At 46.2% G+C, this 22,061-nt stretch overlaps 1 protein-coding gene across 4 annotated transcripts in view; it reads right to left on the bottom strand.

Moving 5' to 3' along the window:
* golim4a (golgi integral membrane protein 4a) overlaps positions 1–22,061 on the bottom strand; it is a 59,819-nt gene that overhangs the window by 13,953 nt on the left and 23,805 nt on the right. For all 4 annotated transcript variants that reach the window (XM_055646312.1, XM_055646309.1, XM_055646311.1 and 1 more), the window contains exons 5-12: positions 21,600–21,750; positions 20,114–20,196; positions 18,329–18,412; positions 16,226–16,411; positions 11,108–11,449; positions 7,563–7,759; positions 5,861–5,943; positions 4,520–4,617 (exon numbers count right to left, since the gene is read on the bottom strand). In XM_055646312.1, the coding sequence (XP_055502287.1) occupies positions 4,520–4,617; positions 5,861–5,943; positions 7,563–7,759; positions 11,108–11,449; positions 16,226–16,411; positions 18,329–18,412; positions 20,114–20,196; positions 21,600–21,750 (1,224 nt within the window). The remainder of the gene's footprint in view (positions 1–4,519; positions 4,618–5,860; positions 5,944–7,562; positions 7,760–11,107; positions 11,450–16,225; positions 16,412–18,328; positions 18,413–20,113; positions 20,197–21,599; positions 21,751–22,061) is intronic.

Below are 22,061 nucleotides of genomic sequence, written 5' to 3'. Positions count from 1 at the left end.
ATATATAAATAAAGGCTCAAAGTGCTGGAGTACCTCAGCGGGTCAGGCAGCAGCTCTGGAGAATAGACAATAGGTGCAGGAGTAGGCCAATTCGGCCCCTCGAGCCAGCACCGCCATTCACTGTGATCATGGCTGATCATCCACTATCAGTATCCCGTTCCTGCCTTCTCCCCATATCTCCTGACTCCGCTATCTTTAAAAGCTCTATCTAACTCTCTCTTGAAAGCATCCAGTAAATCGGCCTCCACCACCTTCTGAGGCAGAGAGTTCCAGAGATTCACCACAGGAGTAGGCCAATTCGGTCCCTCGAGCCAGCACCGCCATTCACTGTGATCATGGCTGATCATCCACAATCAATACCCAGTTCCTGCCTTCTCCCCATATCTCCTGACTCCGCTATCTTTAAAAGCTCTATCTAACTCTCTTGAAAGCATCCAGTAAATCGGCCTCCACCACCTTTTTTTTGGCAGACCAGCATCTGCAGATTCACAATCTCTATAATGGATAAAAAGTGTGCTTCTTATCTCTGTTAGATATGCAACATGGATAGGCGATTTTCGGGTCAAAACCCAAAATTGAGACAGCTTAGTGTTTCCTTCTTGTCAACCAAATATCCATGTTCGTCCAGGGAATGCTTAAACAACCCCTCTGAGTTTTCATGCACCGCTCTTTTTTTTAACCGACTAAAATCTGCAGCCCTTGTATCTCTATCAATGGATTCATAAGTGTGCTCTCAGACTCAATGGGAAATACACTGCAGCTGTTCATCTTCAGAATATTAAAGAAAGGAATCAAAACCATTCAGCCCATCACATGTCGATTTAAAAAATTCAATCATGAAAAAAGATGGGTCTCTTTCCCCAGATAATGTTTCTCAATTTCCTTCTCGCCATCATTCCCCGACATTATTTAACTAATCAAAAATCAAAGCCACTTTGCCTGTCAATATTTCATCAGCTTGGTCTCAGAGTTCATGCAGCCTTCATTCAGCTGTTCTATTAAATTCAGAAGTGATAGGAGCAGAATTAGGCCATTCAGCCCATCAAGTCTACTCCGCCATTCAATCATGACTGATCTATCTTTCCCTCCCAACCTCATTCTCCTGCCTTCTCCCCATAACCCCCGACACCCGTACTAATCGAGTCCTGGCAATGGCCTTGTCGATCTTCTCTGCACCCTTCCCAGTCTAATGGCATCCTTCCAATAGCAGGGTGACCAAAAACTGAACACAATACTCCAAATGAGGCCTCTCCAATGTCACTCTCTCCCCATTCTTCCATTACATTGCATCCATTTCATTAGGCCATTCGGCCCATCAAGTCTACTCCGCTATTCAATGATGGCTGATCTATCTCTCCCTCCCAACCCCATTCTCCCAGCCCACTCCCCATCACCGCTGACACCCGAACTAATCAAGAATCTATCTGTCTCTGCCTTAAATATAACCATTGACTTGGTCTCCACAGCCTTCTGTGGCAAAGAATTCCACAAATTCACCAGCCTCTGACTGAAGAGATTCCTCCTCATCTCTTTCCTGAAGGAACGTCCTTTAATTCTGAGGCGATGACCTCTGGTCCTAAACTCTTCCACCAGTGGAAACATCCTCCCCATATCCACTCTGCCCAGGCATTCTCTGCCACTTTCATCGGATTACAAAGATAGAATGTAGGCAGAGACAGTACGACTAGTGGGAGAACACAGAAGGGGATGGAGAGAGAATAACAGATACTTGATTTTTAAGGTGTGCCATAGGTTACATGGTGAAGACAGGAGAATGGGGTTGAGAGGGAAAGATAGATCAGCCATGACTGAATGGGCCGAATGGTCTAATTCTGCTCCTACATGGATGGGGAAAGTGAGAGGGATACGAGTCAAACGCGGGGAAATGGGACTAGTGTCGATGGGTTACGGCCAAGTTGGGCCGAAGGGCCTGTTTCCGTGTCATGTGACTCTACGACACACACACACACACACATTGCACATTTAGCACAAGCAACACTAGATGCATTGCAACAACATTTAATTTTAAGTAACACAAAAAAAAATCTGCCCCATGCATAAAATAAAAATCAAATTATCATGTTCACAGCAAAACGCCTGTGGTCTTCTGACAATGTTATGATCATATACAGCAGGAGAATTACACTACAGCAGATGCTCCACTCTTTACACCTTGTCCAGTTGCATGTACGACACTCAGCTATTGTTCATCCGGCATTTTCTAGTAACGGGACGGCAATGTAGCCATTGTCAGCTATGGGCTAGGTGAAAACGGGTTACCAACAATGAGACTCAACAAGACGACTTTGAAGCTGGTAACACGACTTGAGTGGGGGAGGGACGGAGAGAGCGGGGATGCAAGGGTGACTTGAAGTTAGAGAAATCAATATTTATACCACTGGGTTGTAAACTTGTTGGTGGACAAGCCTGTGTTAACAGCATTGATGTACACAGGGATCCTTAATGGCACAGCGGTACGGATGAATCTTGGAGTCCAAGACCTAAAACTCCCTGAAAGTGTAGGAAAGATCCGCAAATGCTGATTGATACTCGACATAAGACACAAAAGGCTGGAATAACTCAGCGGATCAGGCAACATCTCCGGGGAGAAGGAACAGGTAACATTTTGGGTCGGAGCTCTTCTTCAGACCCGTAAATTGGCGACACAGATAGAGAGTGGTAGCAAAGGTGTGCATGCTTTTACAGGTTGTGGCATTGAAAATAAGGAACAGGAAGTCACCATGCATTTCCATCACACGTCATTTAGGCCGCATTTGGAGTATTGCACGCAGTGCTATTCGGCCCATTCCCGGAAGGATGTGGAAGTTTTGAAAAGGCTGTAGAGGGGGTTTATCAGAATGACATGTCTAGGAAGGAACTGCAGATGCTGATTTACACCGAAGATAGTCACAAAATGCTGGAGTAACTCGGCGGGACAGGCAGCATCTCTGGATAAAAGGAATGGGTGACGTTTCAGGGCGAGACCCTTCTTCAGCTACTCCTGCACCTATTTTCCATGTTTCGATGCTTCTATCTCTGGAGAAGGAATGGGTGACTCGAAACGTCACCCATTCCTTCTCTCCAGAGATGCTGCCTGTCCCGCTGAGTTACTCCAGCATTTTATGCCCATCTCATCTGAATGACGCCTGTATCAGGAGGTATTTGAGGGTATTAGCCACAGGGAGAGTTTGGACGGACTTGAACAGTTTTCTCTGGAATGCTAGAAGTCACGGGGAGACCTGATAATAGACAATAGGTGCAGGAGTAGGCCATTCGGCCCTACGAGCCAGCACCGCCATTCAATGTGATCATGGAATATATGACAGAAGTGTATACATTTTAGAGAGGCAGAGATAGGAATGTCAGCCGCCACCTTTATCCCAGGATGGAGAAACCAAATACTAGAGGCCATATGGGTCGGCCATTTAGAACGGAGATGATGAAAAACTTTTTCACCCAGAGAGTTGTGAATCTGTGGGATTCTCTGCCTCAGAAGGCAGTGGAGGCCAATTCTCTTGATGCTTTCAAGAGAAAGTTAGATAGAGCTCTTAAAGATAGCGGAGTCAGGGGATATGGGGAGAAGGCAGGAACGGGGTACTGATTGTAGATGACCAGCCATGATCACATTGAAGGCGGTGCTGGCGAATGGCCGAATGGCCTACTCCTGTACCTATTGTCTATACCTTTGACATTATTAGGTAGAAACTTTAAAGGGAAGTTTTTGTTTTACACAGCGAGTGGTGGGTGCCTGGAACACACTGCGGGGGTGGTGGGAGGCAGAGACGATGGGGGTTTTTACGAGACATTTGGGTAGATACGAGGACATGCAGGGAATGGAGGGACATGGACTGTGTGCAGGCAGATACGAGATGGTCTTGGCTTCATGATCGGCATAGACATGTGATTGAGGCAGTGCAGCGTAGGTTCACGAGATTGATCCCTGGGATGGCGGGACTGTCATTTGAGGAAAGATTGAAAAGACTAGGCTTGTATTCACTGGAGTTTAGAAGGATGAGGGGGGGTATCTTGTAGACACATATAAAATTATAAAAGGACTGGACAAGCTAGATGCAGAAAAAATGTTCCCAATGTTGGGTGAGTCCAGAACCAGGGGCCACAGTCTTAGAATAAAGGGGATTCCATTTAAGACTGAGGTGAGAAAAAACGTTTTCACCCAGAGAGTTGTGAATTTGTGGAATTCCCTGCCCTAGAGGGCAGTGGAGGCCAAATCACTGGATGGATTTAAGAGAGAGTTAGATAGAGCTCTAGGGGCTAGTGGAATCAAGGGATATGGGGTGAAGGCAGGCACGGGTTATAGATTGGGGACAATCAGCCATGATCACAATGAATGGCGGTGCTGGCTCGAAGGGCCGAATGGCCTCCTCCAGCACCTATATTTTATGTTTCTATGACAGGGGTGGGCTGAAGGGCCCGTTCTTGTGCTGCACCGTTTGAATGCATTATATATTGCAACAATCTGCCCGACACAAATTATAAATCACTTTGAGGAGGTCTTCACCTGCTGCTTGAGAGCTTCATGCTCGGTCTGATGTTGCTCGTTCACGATCTCTGGGTCTTGATCTTCAGCTTCCTCATGTGGATTGTTCTCTTCATCGACTGGCATCCAAACAATGGAAAACTTTGTTACTCAACTCGCCCAATCTGTACTTAAGTTAACATTACTTCTGGAGATACAGCTACAGAACGGGCCCATTGGCCCACCGAGCCCGCGCCGACCAGCGACCACCCCGTACACCAGCACCGTCCCCGCACGTGCGCGCGAGGGACAATTTGTCAGGGTCGCGGAAGTCGATTAACCAACAACCCTGTGGGGTGCGGGAGGAAACTGGAGCACCCGGAGAAAACCCACCCATGGGGAGAACGTACAAACGCCCTACAGACGGCACCCGTAGTCGGGATCGAACCCGGGTCTCTCGCGCTGTGAGGCAGCAACTCTACGCGCTGTGCCCCTGTCGCAAAAGACCATATTGATAAGGGGGTAAGTGGGCACTATTAATGCCTGCTGTGGACATGAGGAGAAGCCAGAACATGATTCCGATCAGCTCGCTGTTAGTGCGGCCATTTTGTTCAGCTGGGAGGAAGGTTTACTATCGTCACGTGTGCCGAGGTACAGTGAAAAGCTTTGTTCTGTATACCATCAAATCACATCAGTTAATACTATACATCAATACAATCAAGCTAAACTCAAGTACTACAGGTAGAGCAAAGAGTGCAGAATATAGTTCTCAGCATTGTAGCGCATCAGTCCCAGAGACAAAGTCCAATGTCCGCAATGGGGTAGAGGTGAATCGGACAGTACCATGGCTTATGGAAGGGCCTGATAGCAGAGTGGAAGAAGCTGTCCCTGAGTCTGGTGGTGCGCACTTTCAAGCTTCTGTACCTTCTGCTAGACAACAGCAGGGAGAAGAAGGAATGACCGGGGCAGGACAAGTCTTTGATGATGTTGGCTGCTTTTCCGAGGCAGCGTGAAGTGGAGCTGGAGTCGATGGTGGGGAGTCTGGTCTGGGCGAGGGACTGGGACATGTCTACAACTGCCTGCTATTGCTCGCCGTCTTGGACAGAGCTGTTCCTATACCTCACTGTGACGCTAGCCGACAGTGTGCTTTGTGTGGTACAGCTGTAAAGTCTGGCAACATCCGTAGAAGGAAAGGACAGGCATCGTTGCAGGCCGGGACCCTTCTTCAAACTGGTCGGAGTGGGGAGGAGATGGAATAGAGGTGGGGACGAGACAAAACCTGCCGAGTGATAAGTGGATACAGGTGGGGGTTGAATGGCAGAGGAGAGTGAGTGATAAAGAGTAGAGATGGCAAAGAGAGACCATTCCTAGATTCCACCTTACCCTCTTCTTCCTCCTCCTCCCGCACATCGTGTTCATCTTCAGTTTCAGCAGCTGCACCATCATGATGGAAGTCCGCCTGTCGCCTGTGGAACGATACAGTTAACAATGAATGACCAGCGCAGTAAACCCACCAACACAACAGGCCCCGTGGAACGGCACAGTGGCGCAGCGATAGAGTTGCTGCCTCGCAGCGCCAGAGACCCGGGTTCCATCCTGACTGCAGCGGCTCAATGTGCGGAGATTCGGTAGGTCAAAGAGGATTCTCTTGAACTCCTCCAGGTGCACAGTAGAGAGCATGCCGACTGGTTGCTTCGTGGCCTGGTTCGGCAACTTGAACGTCCACGAGCGGAAAAGACTACAAAGAGTTGTAAACACAGCCCAGTCCATCATCGGCTCCGACCTCCCCACCATCGAAGGGACCTATCGCAGTTGCTACCTCAAAAAGGCAGCCAATATCATCAGACCCACACCATCCTGGCCACACACTCATTTCACCACTGCCATTGAGAAGAAGGTACAGGAACCTGAGAACTGTAACATCCAGGTTCAGAAACAGCATCTTCCCCACAGCCATCAGGCTATTAAACACTACAACCTCATAAACTATGAACTACAATAGACTATTATTATTATTATTATTATTACTACACTGTTATTGTTTGTTCTGAGTTTTTGTTTCTGAGTTTTTGTTATATATTCTGTTGTGCTGCAGCAAGTAAGAATTTCATTGTTCTATCTGGGACACATGACAATGACATAATCTTGACTCCTACGTTCTCCCCGTGACCGGCACGAGTTTCCCCTCGATTCTCAGGTTTCCTCCGACACTCCAAACATGTGCAGGTTTGTACAGCATCTGTAAATTGTACATTGCGCCAGTGTGTAGGATAGTGTTCGCGTACGGCGTGATGGATGGTCGCAAGGACACCGAGTGCTGACGGGCCCGTTTCCGCGCTGTGTCTCCAAACTAACGAAACAGTAATTGTGAAGCGATTAAAAGCCAAGGACAGGAAAACGGACGTGCTGCCGCTGGTGAATTTTTAGAGATTACGAAGGAGGACCTCGAAAGACAAAATTGTATAGATCGCAGCCCGTATCTTTTAGACTTTGGACTTTAGACATACAGTGAGAGAAAAGCTTTTGTTGTGTGCTAACGGGTCAGCAGAAAGACAATACGTGATAGCAATTGAGCCATTTACAGTGTATAGATACATGAAAAGGGAATAACGTTTAGTGCGAGGTAAAGCCAGCAAAGTCTGATCAAGGATAGTCCGAGGGTCACCAATGAGGTGGAAAGTAGTTCAGCACTGCTCTCTGGTTGTGGTAGGATGGTTCAGTTGCCTGATAACAGCTGGGAAGAGACTGTCCCTGAATCTGGAGGTGTGCGTTTTCACACTTCTGGACCTCTTGCCCGATGGGAGAGGGGAGGAGAGGGAGCCAGGGTGCGATTGGTCCTTGATTATGCTGCTGGACTTGCCGAGGCAGCGGGAGGTGTAAATGGAGTCAATGGAAGGGAGGTCGGTTTGCGCGATGGACTGGGCTGCGTCCACAATTCTGTGCAATCTCTTGCCGTCTTGGGACGGAGCTGTTCCCCAAACCATGCTGTGATGAGTCCCGACATGATGCTTTCTAAGGCGCATCTGTAGAAGTTGGTGAGAGCTGTCGGGGAACTTGTTGGGAGAGTTGCTGCTCGGGGACTCACCTGAACTGCTCCTGCCTCGCCAGCTCTTCCTTGCGCTTCTCCTCCTGCTGTAGCCGTTGCTGCCGATCCATGTACTCCCGTAGTCTCTGCTGGTGCAGGGCATCCTGGCGCTCCTTCAGCCTGCGTGCCTCCTCTTCCCGTAACTCCGCGAGATGCTGCTGCTCCAACTGCTCCTCGTACGGTGACTTGTGTTTCGTCTGTTCCCCATATAAAAAAAAACCCCGCAAAGCAATTAAATAAACAGAAGATGGACACAAAATGCTGGAGTAACTCAGCGTGACAGGCAGCACCTCTGGAGAAAAGGAATGGGTGACGTTCCGGGTCGAGACACTTCTTCTGAACGAGTCAATTCTGAAGAAGGATCTCAACCCGAAACGTCACCTATTCCTTTTCTCCAGTTGCTGCCTGTCCCGCTGAGTTACTCCAGTACTTTGTGTCCATCTTCGGTGTAAAGCAGCATCTGGAGTTCCTTCCACCACAATTAAATAATAGACAATAGGTGCAGGAGTAGGCCATTCGGCCCTTCGAGCCAGCACCGCCATTCAATGTGATCAGGGCTGATCATCCCCAATCAGTACCCCATTCCTGCCTTCTCCCCATATCCCCAGACTCCGCTATCTTTAAGAGCCCTATCTAGCTCTCTCTTGAAAGTATCCAGAGAACCTGCCTCCACTGAGGGAGAGAGTTCTACAGACTCACAACACTTTGTGTGAAGAAGTGTTTCCTCGTCTCCGTTCTAAATGGCTTACCCCTTATTCGTAAACTGCGGCCCCTGGTTCTGGACTCCTTCCCCCCCCAAGTAGATTGATTGATCGAAATTGATTGTCTCCCAAATGTGGTCTCTTCATTGTCCATTAACAAATGTTGCCGGATCAGTGGACTATTTCTGTGACAGTAAAAGCGCCATTGAACTATTTGTTTACTTTCAGCGTGGAAACAGGCTCTTCGGCCCACCGGGTCAGTGCCGACCAGCAATCCCCGCACACTAACACTATCCTACACACACACACACACACGCACACTTGGGACCATTTTCAAATTTACACCAAGCCAATTAACTTACAAACCTGTACGTCTTTGGAGTGTGGGAGGAAACCAAAGATCTCGGAGAAAACCCATGCAGGTCACGGGGAGAACGTACAAACTCCGTACAGACAGCACCCGTAGTCGGGATCGATGACAGCAATACCGCTGTGCCACCGTGACCGCCCATATTGATTTGGACAGATTCATGGATAGGAAAGGTTTAGAGAGATGTGGGCCAAATGCAGGCAGGTGGGATTAATGTAGATGGGGCTTGTTGGGCGGCATGGGTAAGTTGGGCCGAAGGGCCTGTTTCCACACTGTATGACTATGACTAAAAGAGTTAAAGAGCATGGAAACAAACCCTCCGAGTCTTCACCGACCATCAATCACCAGTTCACAATGGTCCTATCCAACTTTCGTGATGTCCAAAACCTGGACGTCTTTGGGATGTGGGAGCTCCGGAGACAACCCACGCAGTCACAGGGAGTACGTGCAAACTCCACACAGACAGCACCCAAGGCCAGGATTGAACATGGGTCTCTGGCGCTGTGAGGTAGCAACACTACCAGCTGCACCTTTCTGCTGACCTTGTGTAGACCAAGTCTGAACAAGGGCCCTGACATAAAACATCATCTATCCATGTTCTCCAGGGATGCTGCCTGACCCGCTGATGTTACTCCAGCACTTTGTACACTTCTATCTATCCAATGTGAACTTTAAATTCTGCATTCTTATGCAAAATATCCCAGCATTAGGAAAACACATATTTACAACATAAAACAGTACAGCACAGGAACAGGCCCATCAGCCCACATTGTCTGGGCTACACAACATTAGACTAAAGACACCTTGAATTATTAAAATACATTATCATCTCTATAACCTCCAGATTCACGGGCAGTTTCTTCCCAGCTGTTTTCAGGCAACTAAACCATCCTACCATAACTAGAGAGCAGTCCTGAACTACTATCTACCTCATTGGTGACCCTTGGGCTAACTTTGATCGGACTTTACTGGTTTGGAAGAGAGGTTGGTTTGTGTGATGGTCTGGGCGGTGTCCACAAACCACTGTTGAATTGGTGAGATCAGGCTTGGTGTACTATGAGCAGTTCTGGCCACTCAGATACAGAATAGATGTCATTAACTTGGAAAGGCTGCAGGAAAGATTCACTATGATGTTACCTGGGCTTGGGCCATAGGGAGGGCGTAGGCGAGGTGAGGGAGTAATTTAAGTGAGAACTCAGTTGAAACGTTTTCACTCAGAGAGTAGTCCACACCTGGAACAAGCTGCTATAGGACTTATAAAAAAGCTAATACGATAAAATTACGTTTCAAAAAAAATATAGACTTAATCTAAGGACGAATTTTGAATTACTTTGATTGTGTTGCTGCTGTTCATCCTTTGTCATTTCTTTTTTAGTTTAGCTTAGTTTAGAGATACAGTGCAGAAACAGTCTCTTCGGCCCACCGTGTCTGCGCCGACCAGCGATCCCCGCACATTAACACTATCCTACACACATTCGGGACAATTTTTACAATTATTCCAGGCCAATTAACCTACAAACCTGTACGTCTTTGGCGTGTGGGAGCAAACCAAAGATCTCGGAGAAAACCCACACAGGTCACGGGGAGAGCGTACACACTCCGCACAGACAGCACCCATAGTCAGGAAGGAACCTTGGTCTTTAATGCTGTAAGGCAGCAACTCTACCGCTGGGCCACCCTGCCACTCAAACTTTTCTCCTATATCTTTTAATTCTGCTTCAGGATCTGTCCTCGAGATTGCTCTCGATTCATCCACTACCATTCACTTCCTGAAACGGTCTCTATTCTACGAGGTGGTAGAAGGGTCTCGACTCGAAACGTCACCCATCCCTTCTCTCCAGAGATGCTGCCTGTCCCGCTGAGCTACTCCAGCATTTAGTGTCTACGAGGATGGGGGGACCTTTGTAAGGCAGCATATCACCCCTCTGCTGCCCCCTGATGCCAGATATCTGTAATGGCACGAAATTACTGATGCATGGAACTCCAAACAAAATATCCCACATGGTCACACAAGGAACTGGAGACGCTGGTTCAGTGTCTTCTTTTGCCCCCAGGATTAGAATATCAAAGACTAGAGGGCTTTGGGTGACACAGTGGCGCAGCGGTATAGTTGCTGCCACAGGGCGCCAGAGACCCGGGTTCGAAGTTGGGTGGTCGGACGTTTAATGGAACAAATAAATGAAAAGAGATCAAAGAGAGGGGCGACATATCCACATTTATAGGTAGATAAAAATGCGGGAGAAACTCAGCGGGTGAGGCAGCATCGATGGAGCGAATAGGTGACGTTTCGGGTCAAGGCTCTTCGTCAGACTGAAGAACGTCTGAAGAAGGGTCGTGTCCTGAAACCTCACCAATACCTTCACTCCATAGCTGCTGCCTCAACCGCTGAGTTTCTCCCGCATTTTTATTTACCTTCAATTTTTCCAGCATCTGCAGTTCCTTCTTAAACATATCCATGTGTACACACACATTACCTCACTGGGGCTATTTGTGGGTTGATCGCGTTCCTCAGTGTGATCGTTCCCAACGTCCTGGTCGTCAGGCGGGTGACTCTCCGCGTCTTCTTCCTCATCAGGTTGTCTGTGGGTGTCTCTCTGCTCCACCGTGTGGTCTTTATCTTCCTGCTCCCACTCACGGTGGTCCCGCCCTTCCTCCTCCGTCTGCTCGCCCTCCGTCTCTGCCGGCTGTGGATTCCGGTGCCAGTTCTCATGTTGAGCGTGTTGCCTCCCCACCTCCTCTCCGCCTCCGCCTCCCCTCGTTTCAGGGGCGTCATCTTCTTCCACTATTGGCTTGACGTGCGACGGTTCACCTTCCCTCTGAAACAGAGATCAGCGTGAACTCCGCTCATTATCACCGCTCTCTCAACTCATTAGTTCTTACGTAATCTCGTAAAATCCATTGAAGACTCGAGGGCCTGTCCCACTAGTCGATTCTTTTGGGCGACTGTCATAGTCATAGCAGGTCACCGAAAACCCAGTGACTGGACTAATGGGCGCTAATTTACGATTACACCAAGCCAATTACCCGACAAAACTGTACGCCTTTGGAGTGTGGGAGGAAACCGGCGATCCCGGGGAAAACCCATGTGGGTCACGTGGAGAACGTACAAACTCTGTACAGACAGCGCCCGTAGTCAGGATCGAACCCGGGACTCTGGCGCTGCGAGGCAGCGACTCTACTGCTGCGCCTCCGCGCCGCCCTTCCTTCCGCCTCTCATTGGCCGACTTGGCTTAACCTTTGCTCCCTTCTCCAAGTCTTTTTTTTTTTAAATAGTAAATAATTTGGAACCAAGAACTGATCCTTGCGGAACTCCATGAGTTATATCCTCCCAGCCAAAAAAAACCCCATTGATCCCGACTCTCGTTCTCTCACTCTCTGATGCCAAGAAAACCTTCTTAAATATCAGAGAAACCTTGGCCAGGGATTTCTAGCAGGTAGTCCAATATTTACATGGACCACTTGATGGATATTCTATAGAAGAACCTTTGTTAAATGAAAGTAAACAGTAGCAGCTGTACAAACATTACATAGTGGGAAAAGCTAGCAGATCAAACAGCATCACAAGACAGAGAACTTATTTATCTCTCCCTGGATACCGTCTGACTTGCCGAGTATTCCCGGCATTTCCGATTTTATTCCTGTTTCACATTATCTGTGGTATTTTAGTTTCGTTTGTGGATCATAACCTCATACGTTTGTTTTTTTTGTTTTTTGTTTATTTTATTAGAAGTTAATACAGCACAAAACAGTACAGTGGAAGCTAATTTTAGGTGCCAACTATGTAATACCGTAATCCATTATATGTACAACCTCTAGTTTTATGTTATGAGAAGGAAGTAAGCAGGACAAGAAAAAGAAAACAATAGAAAGAGGAAAAAGTGGAAAAATAGATGGTAGAGAGTAGAAAAACGTGAAGTGTGTATATAAAAAATAAAAAAGGAAGAGAGAAAGTGGAAAGTAGAAATAGAAGAGAAGGCCCCTTAAAAGAGAAATTTTCAAATCTGTATTCGGAGATGTAGATCTATATGCGTCATGAACTGAAATCAGCAATCTTTACGGTACCGCTGCATCACATGATTCCAAAAAGTCGATGAAAGGAGACCAACTCCTTAAGAATTGGTCATATTTATCTATTAGTCGGAGTCTCATTTCTTCAAGGCGTGCTATGTCCATCATATTCCTAATCCACATTTTAACAGTTGGTGTGGTTGTATTTTTCCAAAATTTAAGTATCAATTTCTTTCCAATTATTAACCCATAATTAAAAAAAAACATTTTGATCTTTATTTAAATTGGTATCTTCTCCCATTATTCCAAATATAATCCATTCCGTTTTGGGTTCTATTCTTGACTTGAAAAGCTTTGTAAATATATCAAATATATCACTCCAAAATTTATTCAACTTTGTACATCCTACAAATGAATGTGTTATATTAGCGTTTTGAAACAAACATTTATCGCATCTGGGAGAGACGTTTGGATAAAATTTATTCAACCTCGTTTTTGAATAATATAGTCTATGTAATAATTTGAATTGAATTAAATTATGTCTTGCATTAATAGAACAGTTATGTGTATTCATCAAATACTTTTCCCATCTATCCTTCGAGATCTTTATCATTAGCTCATGTTCCCAATCTTCCCTTAATGCTTCTGTTGAGGGTGATTCTCTATTTAATATATTATTATAAAAGTATGATATTAATTTTTGTGAATCAGCCTTAATATTCATTGCTTCTTCTAAAGGATCTAAAAATATAGTTTGAAATCTATGTGTATATTTCTTCATAAAGTCACATACCTGTATATATTTAAAATATTGATTATCCTTCAATTTAAATTTTAATTTTAATTGTTGAAATGATAACAGTTTGCCCACTTCATACATATCCCCTACTTTCCTAATCCCCAGTCTATCCCATTGTTGATATGTGTTGTCGATGAGAGAAGGTTTGAATGCGGGGTTGTTCAATAGTGGGGTTAGTACTGATAAATTATTTAATTTCAAGGATACTTTTATTTGTTTCCAAATTCTTATTATATTGTGAATAATTGGGTTCTTCTTATATATTATACTATTCAATTTTATCAGTGAGAGCAGGATCGTTCCTATATCGTGCGGATAGCACTCCTCTTTCTCCATTCTTATCCACTCCAACTGCTGAGTGGAACTATCCAGCCAGTACATTATGTTCTTAATATGCACTGCCCAGTAGTAATATATAAAGTTAGGTAATGATAAACCCCCAACTTCTTTAGATTTGCACAAATGCTTTCGTTGAATTCTATGTGTTCTGTAGTCCCATATAAAATTAGTGATAGTGGAATCTAATTTTTTGAAAAAATATTTTGGAATATATATTGGGATCGCTTGAAACAAATATATTAATTGTGGTAAGAAAGTCATTTTTATAGCGTTAATTCTACCTATCAATGAGAGCGGAAGCGTTTTCCAAAATTTAATCGTATCATTCAGTTTATTTAATAGTGGTATAAAATTGGCACTAAATAATGATTTGTGTCTTCTCGGAATTTGAATACCCAGGTACTTGAATTTTTCTGTTGCAATTTTGAAAGGAAATTTTAGTAAGTGTCTCGAATCCTGTGGTTTTAAAGACATAATTTCGCTTTTATTCCAATTTATTTTATATCCTGAAAAAGAGCCGAATTCCTCAATTAATGTTAATAATGTGGGTATACTCGTTTGTGTATTAGTAATATATAAAAGGATATCATCAGCATATAATGAAATTTTATTCTTTGAGTTCTTAGTGTTATATCCGTGAATATTCGGGTGATTTCTAATCCTTTCGGCCAGCGGTTCTATCATAAGGGCAAATAGCAATGGTGATAAGGCACACCCTTGCCTATTACCCCTTGATAAGTAAAATTTTGGAGATAGCGTATTGTTAGTTAATATTCTTGCCGTAGGTCTATCGTAAAGTAGCTTAATCCATCTAATAAAATTCTCTCCCGTATTAAATTTTTGGAGTACCTCATACGTTTGTAAGTGATGCGAGAAAAATTAGGCCATTCGGCCCAACAAGTCTACTCCACCATTCAATCATGGCTGATCTATCTCTCCCTCCTAACCCCATTCTCCTGCCTTCTCCCCCGTAACCCCTGACGCCCATACTAATCATATTTTTTTCCTCCCAGGTCATCAATATACGCAACAGGCCAGTGCGAGGGCAGCAGCATAATCAAGGACGAGTCGCACCCCGGCCACTCCCTCTTCTCCCCTCTCCCATCGGGCAAAAGATATACAAGTGTGAAAACGCACACCTCCAGATTCAGGGACAGTTTCTTCCCAGCTGTTATCAGGCAACTGAATCATCCTACCACAACAAGAGAGCAGTCCTGATCTACTATCGACCTCATTGGAAACACTCAAACTGTCTTTGACCAGACTTTATCTCGCACTAAACATTATTCCTTTCATCATCTACATCTGTACACTGTAAATGGCTCGATTGCAATCACATATTGTCTTCCAACTGACTGGTCAGCACTCAACAAAAAGCTTTTCACTGTACCTCGGTACACGTGACAATAAACTAAACTCAACTGTGGCAGGGATTTCCACAAATTCACAAATCTCTGGGTGAAAAAGTTTCTTCTCACCTCAGTCTTAAATGGCCTCCCCTATATTCTAAGACTGTGGCCCCTGGTTCTGGACTCGCCCAACATTGGGAACATTTTTCCTGCATCTAGCTTGTCCAGTCCTTTTATAATTTTATATGTGTCTATACGATCCCCCCCACATCCTTCTAAACTCCAGATTCCTGATTAATAACGGTATCAAAGGTTTTGGGGAGAAGGCAGGAGAATGTGTTGGAGAGGGAAAGATAGATCAGCTATGATTGAATGACGGAGTAGTCTGGGTTGTGATCATTCTGTATTGTATAATGTAATTCAAAAACATTCTGTTCCTGGTTGACAGGATTACATTTCTAAAGGTTTAGTTGAGTTTGGAGATACAGCGGGAAAACAGAGTCTGCACCGACCAGCGATCCCTGAACATTAACGCTACCCTACACACACTAGGGACGATTTTACATTTTATGCCAAGCCAATTACCCTACAAACCTGTACACCTTTACAGTGTGGAAGGAAACCGAAGATCCCGGAGGAAACCCACGCAGGTCACGGAGAACGTGCAAACTCCATACAGACAGCATCCATAGTCGGGATCGTACCCGGGTCTCTGGCACTGTGAGGCAGCAACTCTACCGCTGCACCACCGTGCCTCCCTTAAGGTAATTAAATGAAACATAGAAAATAGGTGCCGGCGTAGGCCATTCGGCCCTTCGTGCCAGTACCGCCATTCAATATGATCAGGGCTGATCATCCACAATCAGTGCCCCGTTCCTGCTTTCTCCCCATATCTCTTGATTCCGTTAGCTATATCTAACTATCTCTTGAAAACATCCACCGAATTGGCCTCCACTGCCTTCTGTGGCAAAGATGTCCATAGATTCACAACTCTCTGGGTGAAAAGGTTTTCCCTCATCTCAGTCCAAAATGGCCGACCCCTTGAAATGAAATTTGCTTCCAGTGCCGCCCATCACCTTGGCGACCCTTTGACGTACCTCCTTATCGTCAGCCCTATAAGGAACCTGGCCATGCTCTCCCTGCCGCTCCTGATATGTTATTGGGTCAGCTCCGCCTGGATGTGGCTCATGTTCATTGAAAGAAGGAACCTTTTGTTCACCCTGTCTAAGGCTGGGCATTTTGTTGAGGGTTTCCCGGAGCTGTTTGTATTCTTCCACTTGAGCCTACGGTTCAAAAAAAGAAAATATTGAGGCGATAATTGCTATTAAAAAAAAATGTAATTAAAAAAACTGCAACAAACCAACAAGATATTCTGAAGGCGCAAGGAACTGCAGATGCTGGTTTACAAAAAAGACACATTTTGTAGGAGCAACCCAGAATGTCCGGCAGCATCTCTGGAGAACGTTGATAGGTGACGATTTGGGTCAGGACCCTTCTTCAGACTGATTGTAGTGGAGGGAAGAGGCAGGGGGGTCGGGTGGGGGGGGGGGGCTGGAAGAGAGGGTCAAGTCAAGTCATGTTTATTTGTCACGTACACATACGAGATGTGCAGTGAAATGAAAGATGTGCAGTGGGGGCAGGACAATGTCTGGCAAGTGATAGGTGCATACAAGTGAGCTGGGGGGGGGGGGGGGGGAGGATTATTGGCAAATGGGTGGACAAAGGCCAGAGATGGGGCGAACTCAAAAGGCTGTGAGATAAGAAGCGAAGAGGCAGGGAATATGAAGCTAGAGCGTAGAGGGTGGTAGTTTGGATTCAGAATTGGCTCACCCATGGAGGAAATGGGATCAAATCCAACATTCCCAATTGTACAAGTGGTTGAAATGGTCATATTTGGTCTTTTGTCAGAGGGTGGTGAATCTGCGGAATTCTTTGCCACAGAAGGCCGTGGAGACCAAGTCAGTGAATATTTTTAAGGCAGAGATAGATAGATTCTTGATTAGTACCAGGGTCGGCAGTCAGTCGGCTTTTAAAAAATCTTAATTGGTCAACTCTCCATAAGCTGTCAGTCGACTTTTCTAAAGCCTTCAAAAGCCATATCTCTTAATAAAGTACCGTATTTCCCAGCAATTAAGGCGCACCTGCGTCGAAAACGCACCCCCATTTTGAGTTGCTAAATTTTGAAAGAAGGCTGGAGGGACATAGAATTTCTCACGATCAAAATAAATAAATAAAGTGACAATTCAATTTGCCCAAGGCTTCCAAATCTCCCTCATTCTCAATTACTGAATGGGTGGGGGGTGGAGGGTGGCAGCAGGTGGAGAGATGGTGGGAAAAACGGGAGCACACTGGGACAAGTTGAATCAGTTGCGATCTTATTGAATGACAATACTAGTTCAAGGGACTAATTGGGTGGACAGTTCCTTTCACTGCATGTGGGGAACTGGCCAGGGGTAAAGTCGCGGGGAGGGCAGGAGCGTTGAGAAGGAGGGGGTCGGGGATCAGGGATCATGCCAGCAACTCACTTACTCACCGCTGCCACGGCGCTCCGGACATGGAGCCACCAAATTGTGGCCGGGGAGGGAAGCAGCTCGGGTGGCTGCGAGCAGCCGCCAGGACCAGACAGCGGAATCGGCCGCAACCTCCGCACCTTCTGCTAGCCCTCTCACCTCTGGCAGTGCTCTCCGTCTGAACATCTCTCACCTGCCGCTCGCCGGCCTCACTCATGTCAGCCGCTTCCCACAAATCCTTAAATTCCGACTGCCGCCGGGAGCAGGACATGGCCTCGCATGGTCCGTGTCTTTCAATGTGGACCGGACAGCTCAAGAGGGGGTCAGCGGGCAATGGATAACAGGATAACGGGGGGTGGAGCTTACTCCTGTGTCAGGGCGAGTAACCTCAATTGGTCCCTTGATCGTGCTGAAGAAGGGTTTCGACCTGAAACGTTACCTATTTCCTTCGCTCCATAGATGTTGCTGCACCTGCTGAGTTTCTCCAGCATTTTTGTGTACATTCGATTTTCCAGCATCTGCAGTTCCTTCTTAAACACAAGTGCCAGATTAGTACAGGTGTCAGAAGTTATGGGAAGAAGGCAGGAAAATGGGATTAGGAGGAGATCGATCAGCCATGATTGAATGGCAGTGTAGACTAGATGGGCCGAATGGCCTAACTACTCCTATTCGTTATGACCCAGGTCTTACCTGAGCAACTGAGAGGGAGTTTTTGTGATCTTCTAAGGTAACTTGGAGCTGGTCATGCTGTACCAACAGGTTCTTGTGTAGTTGCTGCAACAAAAAAGACAAAGCATATGTGATGTGGGCTAAATAAGAACAGAAGTATTAATAGGTTAAGATTCAAGATTATTTAATGACCACACAGTCAAGCTGGTGGAATTCATGTTCAGTACAGGATTTTACACAATAAGCTGGTTCCAGTCATGCAGACATACAGTTTGTGGTACAGAAGGACACAGTAAGCAGAACATAACATAACATAAAACATAGACAACATACAGTATACAGTACATGCACGGGGTGGCTTTGTGATATTATCATAGAGTGTTCAGAGTTCGAAATTGCATATGGGTAGAAACTGTTTTTGAGTCGGGATGTTTTGGCAGGCAGTGAGCTGTAGCGCCTCCCTGAGGGCAGCAGGTGGAAGATGCGGTGAGCTGGGTGGGAGGGATCAGAAATGATTTTCTTCACCCTTGACACGGACCGTTTGAGATTGAGTGATTCTATTGATGGGAGGGGAGTGCTGATGATTTTGGATGCTTTGTTGACAATGCGCTGTAGTTTATTACGGGAGTGAGTGTCTAAACTGCTGTACCAAACTGTTATTGATGAAGTGAGCATGCTTTGGATGATGGCTGTGTAAAATCGGATTAGGAGATGCTTCCTCACTCTGAACTTCTTGAGCTGGCGGAGGTTATTGCTAATGTGAGAGCCAAGAAATTTGAATGAATAACTGGATTTTTTTAAAAACTTTTTACTTGATTCAATATTCAAGAGGGTTTATTGTCATGTGTCATAGAAAACATAGACATAGTAAATAGGTGCAGGAGGAGGCCATTCGGCCCTTCGAGCCCGCACCACCATTCATTGTGATCATGGCTGATCGTCCCCTATCAATAACCAGTGCCTGCCTTCTCCCCATATCCCTTGACTCCACTAGCCCCTAGAGCTCTATCTAACTCTCTCTTAAATCCATCCAGTGACTTGGCCTCCACTGCCCTCTGTGGCAGGGAATTCCATAAATTCACAACTCTCTGGGTGAAAACGTTTTTTCTCACCTCAGTCTTAAATCTCGCCTCAGACCTCCCCTTTATTTTAAGACTGTGGCCCCTGGTTCTGGACTCGCCCCACATTGGGAACACTGTGTCCCAGGTAGGACAATGAAATTCTTGCTTTGCTTCAGCACAACAGAATATAGTAGGCATAAATAAATACAGAATAGATCAGTGTGTCCATATACCATTGAATATACACACACACACACACGCATATAAAGTACAATAGGCTATTATAAAGTTCAGATTTTTGTTTCAGTTGAGTTTAATAGTCTGATGACTTGTGAATTATATTCAGTTTAGTTTAGAGATACAGCATGGAAACAGGCCCTTCGGCCCACCGAGCCCACTCTGACCAGCGATCCCCGCACAGTAGCACTATCCTACACACCCTGGGGACACTTTACAATTATACCAAGCCAATTAACCTACAAACCTGTACGTCTTTGGAGTGTGGGAGGAAACCGGGGATTGCGGAGAAAATCCACGCAGGTCACGGGGAGAACGTACAAACTCCGTCCGGACAAGCACCCGTAGCCGGGATCGAACCCGGGTCTCTGGCGTGAAAGGCAGCAACACTACCCGCTGTGCCACTGTGCCCGCCCCCGAATCCACATGGGTTGTTGGTGTCCATGTCTCATACCTAAACAATCAGGCAGGCAAGAAGTAAAACTAACAAACAGAAGTTTGATCTTACCCTGACATCCTGGAGTTGTACATGCACATCCTGGTGAGCCCTTCTCAGCTTCTTGTTCTCTTCGAATAGATTGTAAATATTCTCTGTGAACAAAAGTACCCCGAGTTTCACTTTACCACAGTTACATGCTTGCTCTAATGATGATGAATGCCGTCCGTGGTTTGCTTTAGTTTTAGCAGCGCGGAAACAGGCCCTTCGGCCCACCTACCAGCGATCCCTTTGCACTAACACTATCCTGCACACACTGGTGACAATTTACCATTTTACCACGCCAATTAACCTACAAACCTGCACGTCTTTGGAGGGTGGGAGGAAACCGGAGCTTCTGGACAAAAAAAAAACACACGCAGGTCACGGGGAGAGCATACAAACGCTGTACAGACAGCACCCGGAGTCAGCATCGAACCTGGGTCAGTGGCGCTGTGAGGCAGCAACTATACCGCTGCACCAACATCGAGGTTTAAGTTTTCCTTTGTGAAATTTGTTCTCTTAAAACCTTTTCCATCAGATCAACAATGAAAGGGCTTAAAATCCTGAAAGGGTCGCTGCCTTACAGCGCCAGAGACCAGGGTTCGATCCTGACCAAGGGTGCTGCCTGTATGGAGATTTTGTACTTTCTCCCTGCGTGGGTTTTCTCCAGGTGCTCTGCTTTCCTCCCAAACTCCAAAGGTGTACAGTTTGGCAGGTTAAACGGCCACTGTGAAATAATAAATTGTCCCCGGCGTGTAGTGTGTAGATTGTACCTGTCCAAATGTTTTTTTAAATATTGTGATTGTACTTGGCTCAACTACCTCCCACTACCCTGCAAGGTCGGCTGCAGGAGGCACCCCCGGGAAACATAGGCGGTCGGTAGGTCGGGTGGGTGAGGAGAGAGGGGCGTGTGGGTCGACAGGCCGAGCTGGTCGAGGATGATGGAGGAGGCCCAGTAGCAGCCTGGTACTCGCCTGGATTAGACACCGTTCCAGTGGGCTGAGCACGTGGACCAGACTTTGGACCTTTTCTTGTAAATGGCAGCAGAATATGGCGACTCGTGCATGACGAGTCGCACCCCGGCCACTCCCTCTTCTCCCCTCTCCCATCGGGCAAGAGGTAAAGAGGTGTGAAAGAGCACACCTCCAGATTCAGGGACAGTTTCTTCCCCACTGTTATCAGGCAACTGAACCATCCTACCACAACCCGAGATCAGTCCTGAACTACTATCTACCTCATTGGTGACCCTCAGAGTACCCTTGATCGGACTTTACTGGCTTTACCTTGTACTAAACGTTATTCCCTTATCACATATCTGTACACTGTTAATGGCTCGATTGGCTTTCCGCTGACTAGTTAGCACGCAACAAAAGCTTTTCACTGTACCTCGGTACACGTGACAATAATAAACAATACTGAACTAAATGTGCGCGCTGCACACGCGACACCAGAGCGCCATTGAAGCACTGATCGCCCCATTTAAGTTTACTCATTGATTCTAAATTCCCATCATTACCTTTGAGTTTCGCAATCTCCTGCTCCTTGGACTGCTGTAGGTTGAGATATTGTCGATTGTGCTGGTTCATTGCATGCCCGTGATCCTCCCCCAGCTGTACATGCTCCCCGTGGAGGTCCGTGTACTGTTTCCGCAGATCCTCATGTTGACTCTGCACACGCAAATCACACGGCCATGAGTTAAGCGCGTTTGGACGTCACAGATACCGGCAACAGAGCAATGGAGCTTAGTTGAGTTTAGTTCAGATTAGTTTAGAGATACAGCGCGGAAGGACACCGAGTCCGCACCTTTCCCGCTGAACCCCGCACACTTGCAGTATCCTACACACTAGCGACAGTTGGCAGCGGTAGAGTTGCTGCCTTACAGCGCCATTGACCCATGTTCAATCCAGACTACAGATGCTGTCTGTACGGAGTTCGTATATTCTCCCCGTGACCTGCGTAGATTTTCTCCAAGATCTTT

The sequence above is a fragment of the Leucoraja erinacea genome, chromosome 14, assembly GCF_028641065.1.
Source record: "Leucoraja erinacea ecotype New England chromosome 14, Leri_hhj_1, whole genome shotgun sequence".
In the NCBI taxonomy this organism is placed as follows: Eukaryota; Metazoa; Chordata; class Chondrichthyes; order Rajiformes; family Rajidae; genus Leucoraja; species Leucoraja erinaceus.
The sequence above is the reverse complement of the archived record's forward strand: the minus strand, read 5'-3'. Positions and strand labels throughout refer to the sequence as shown.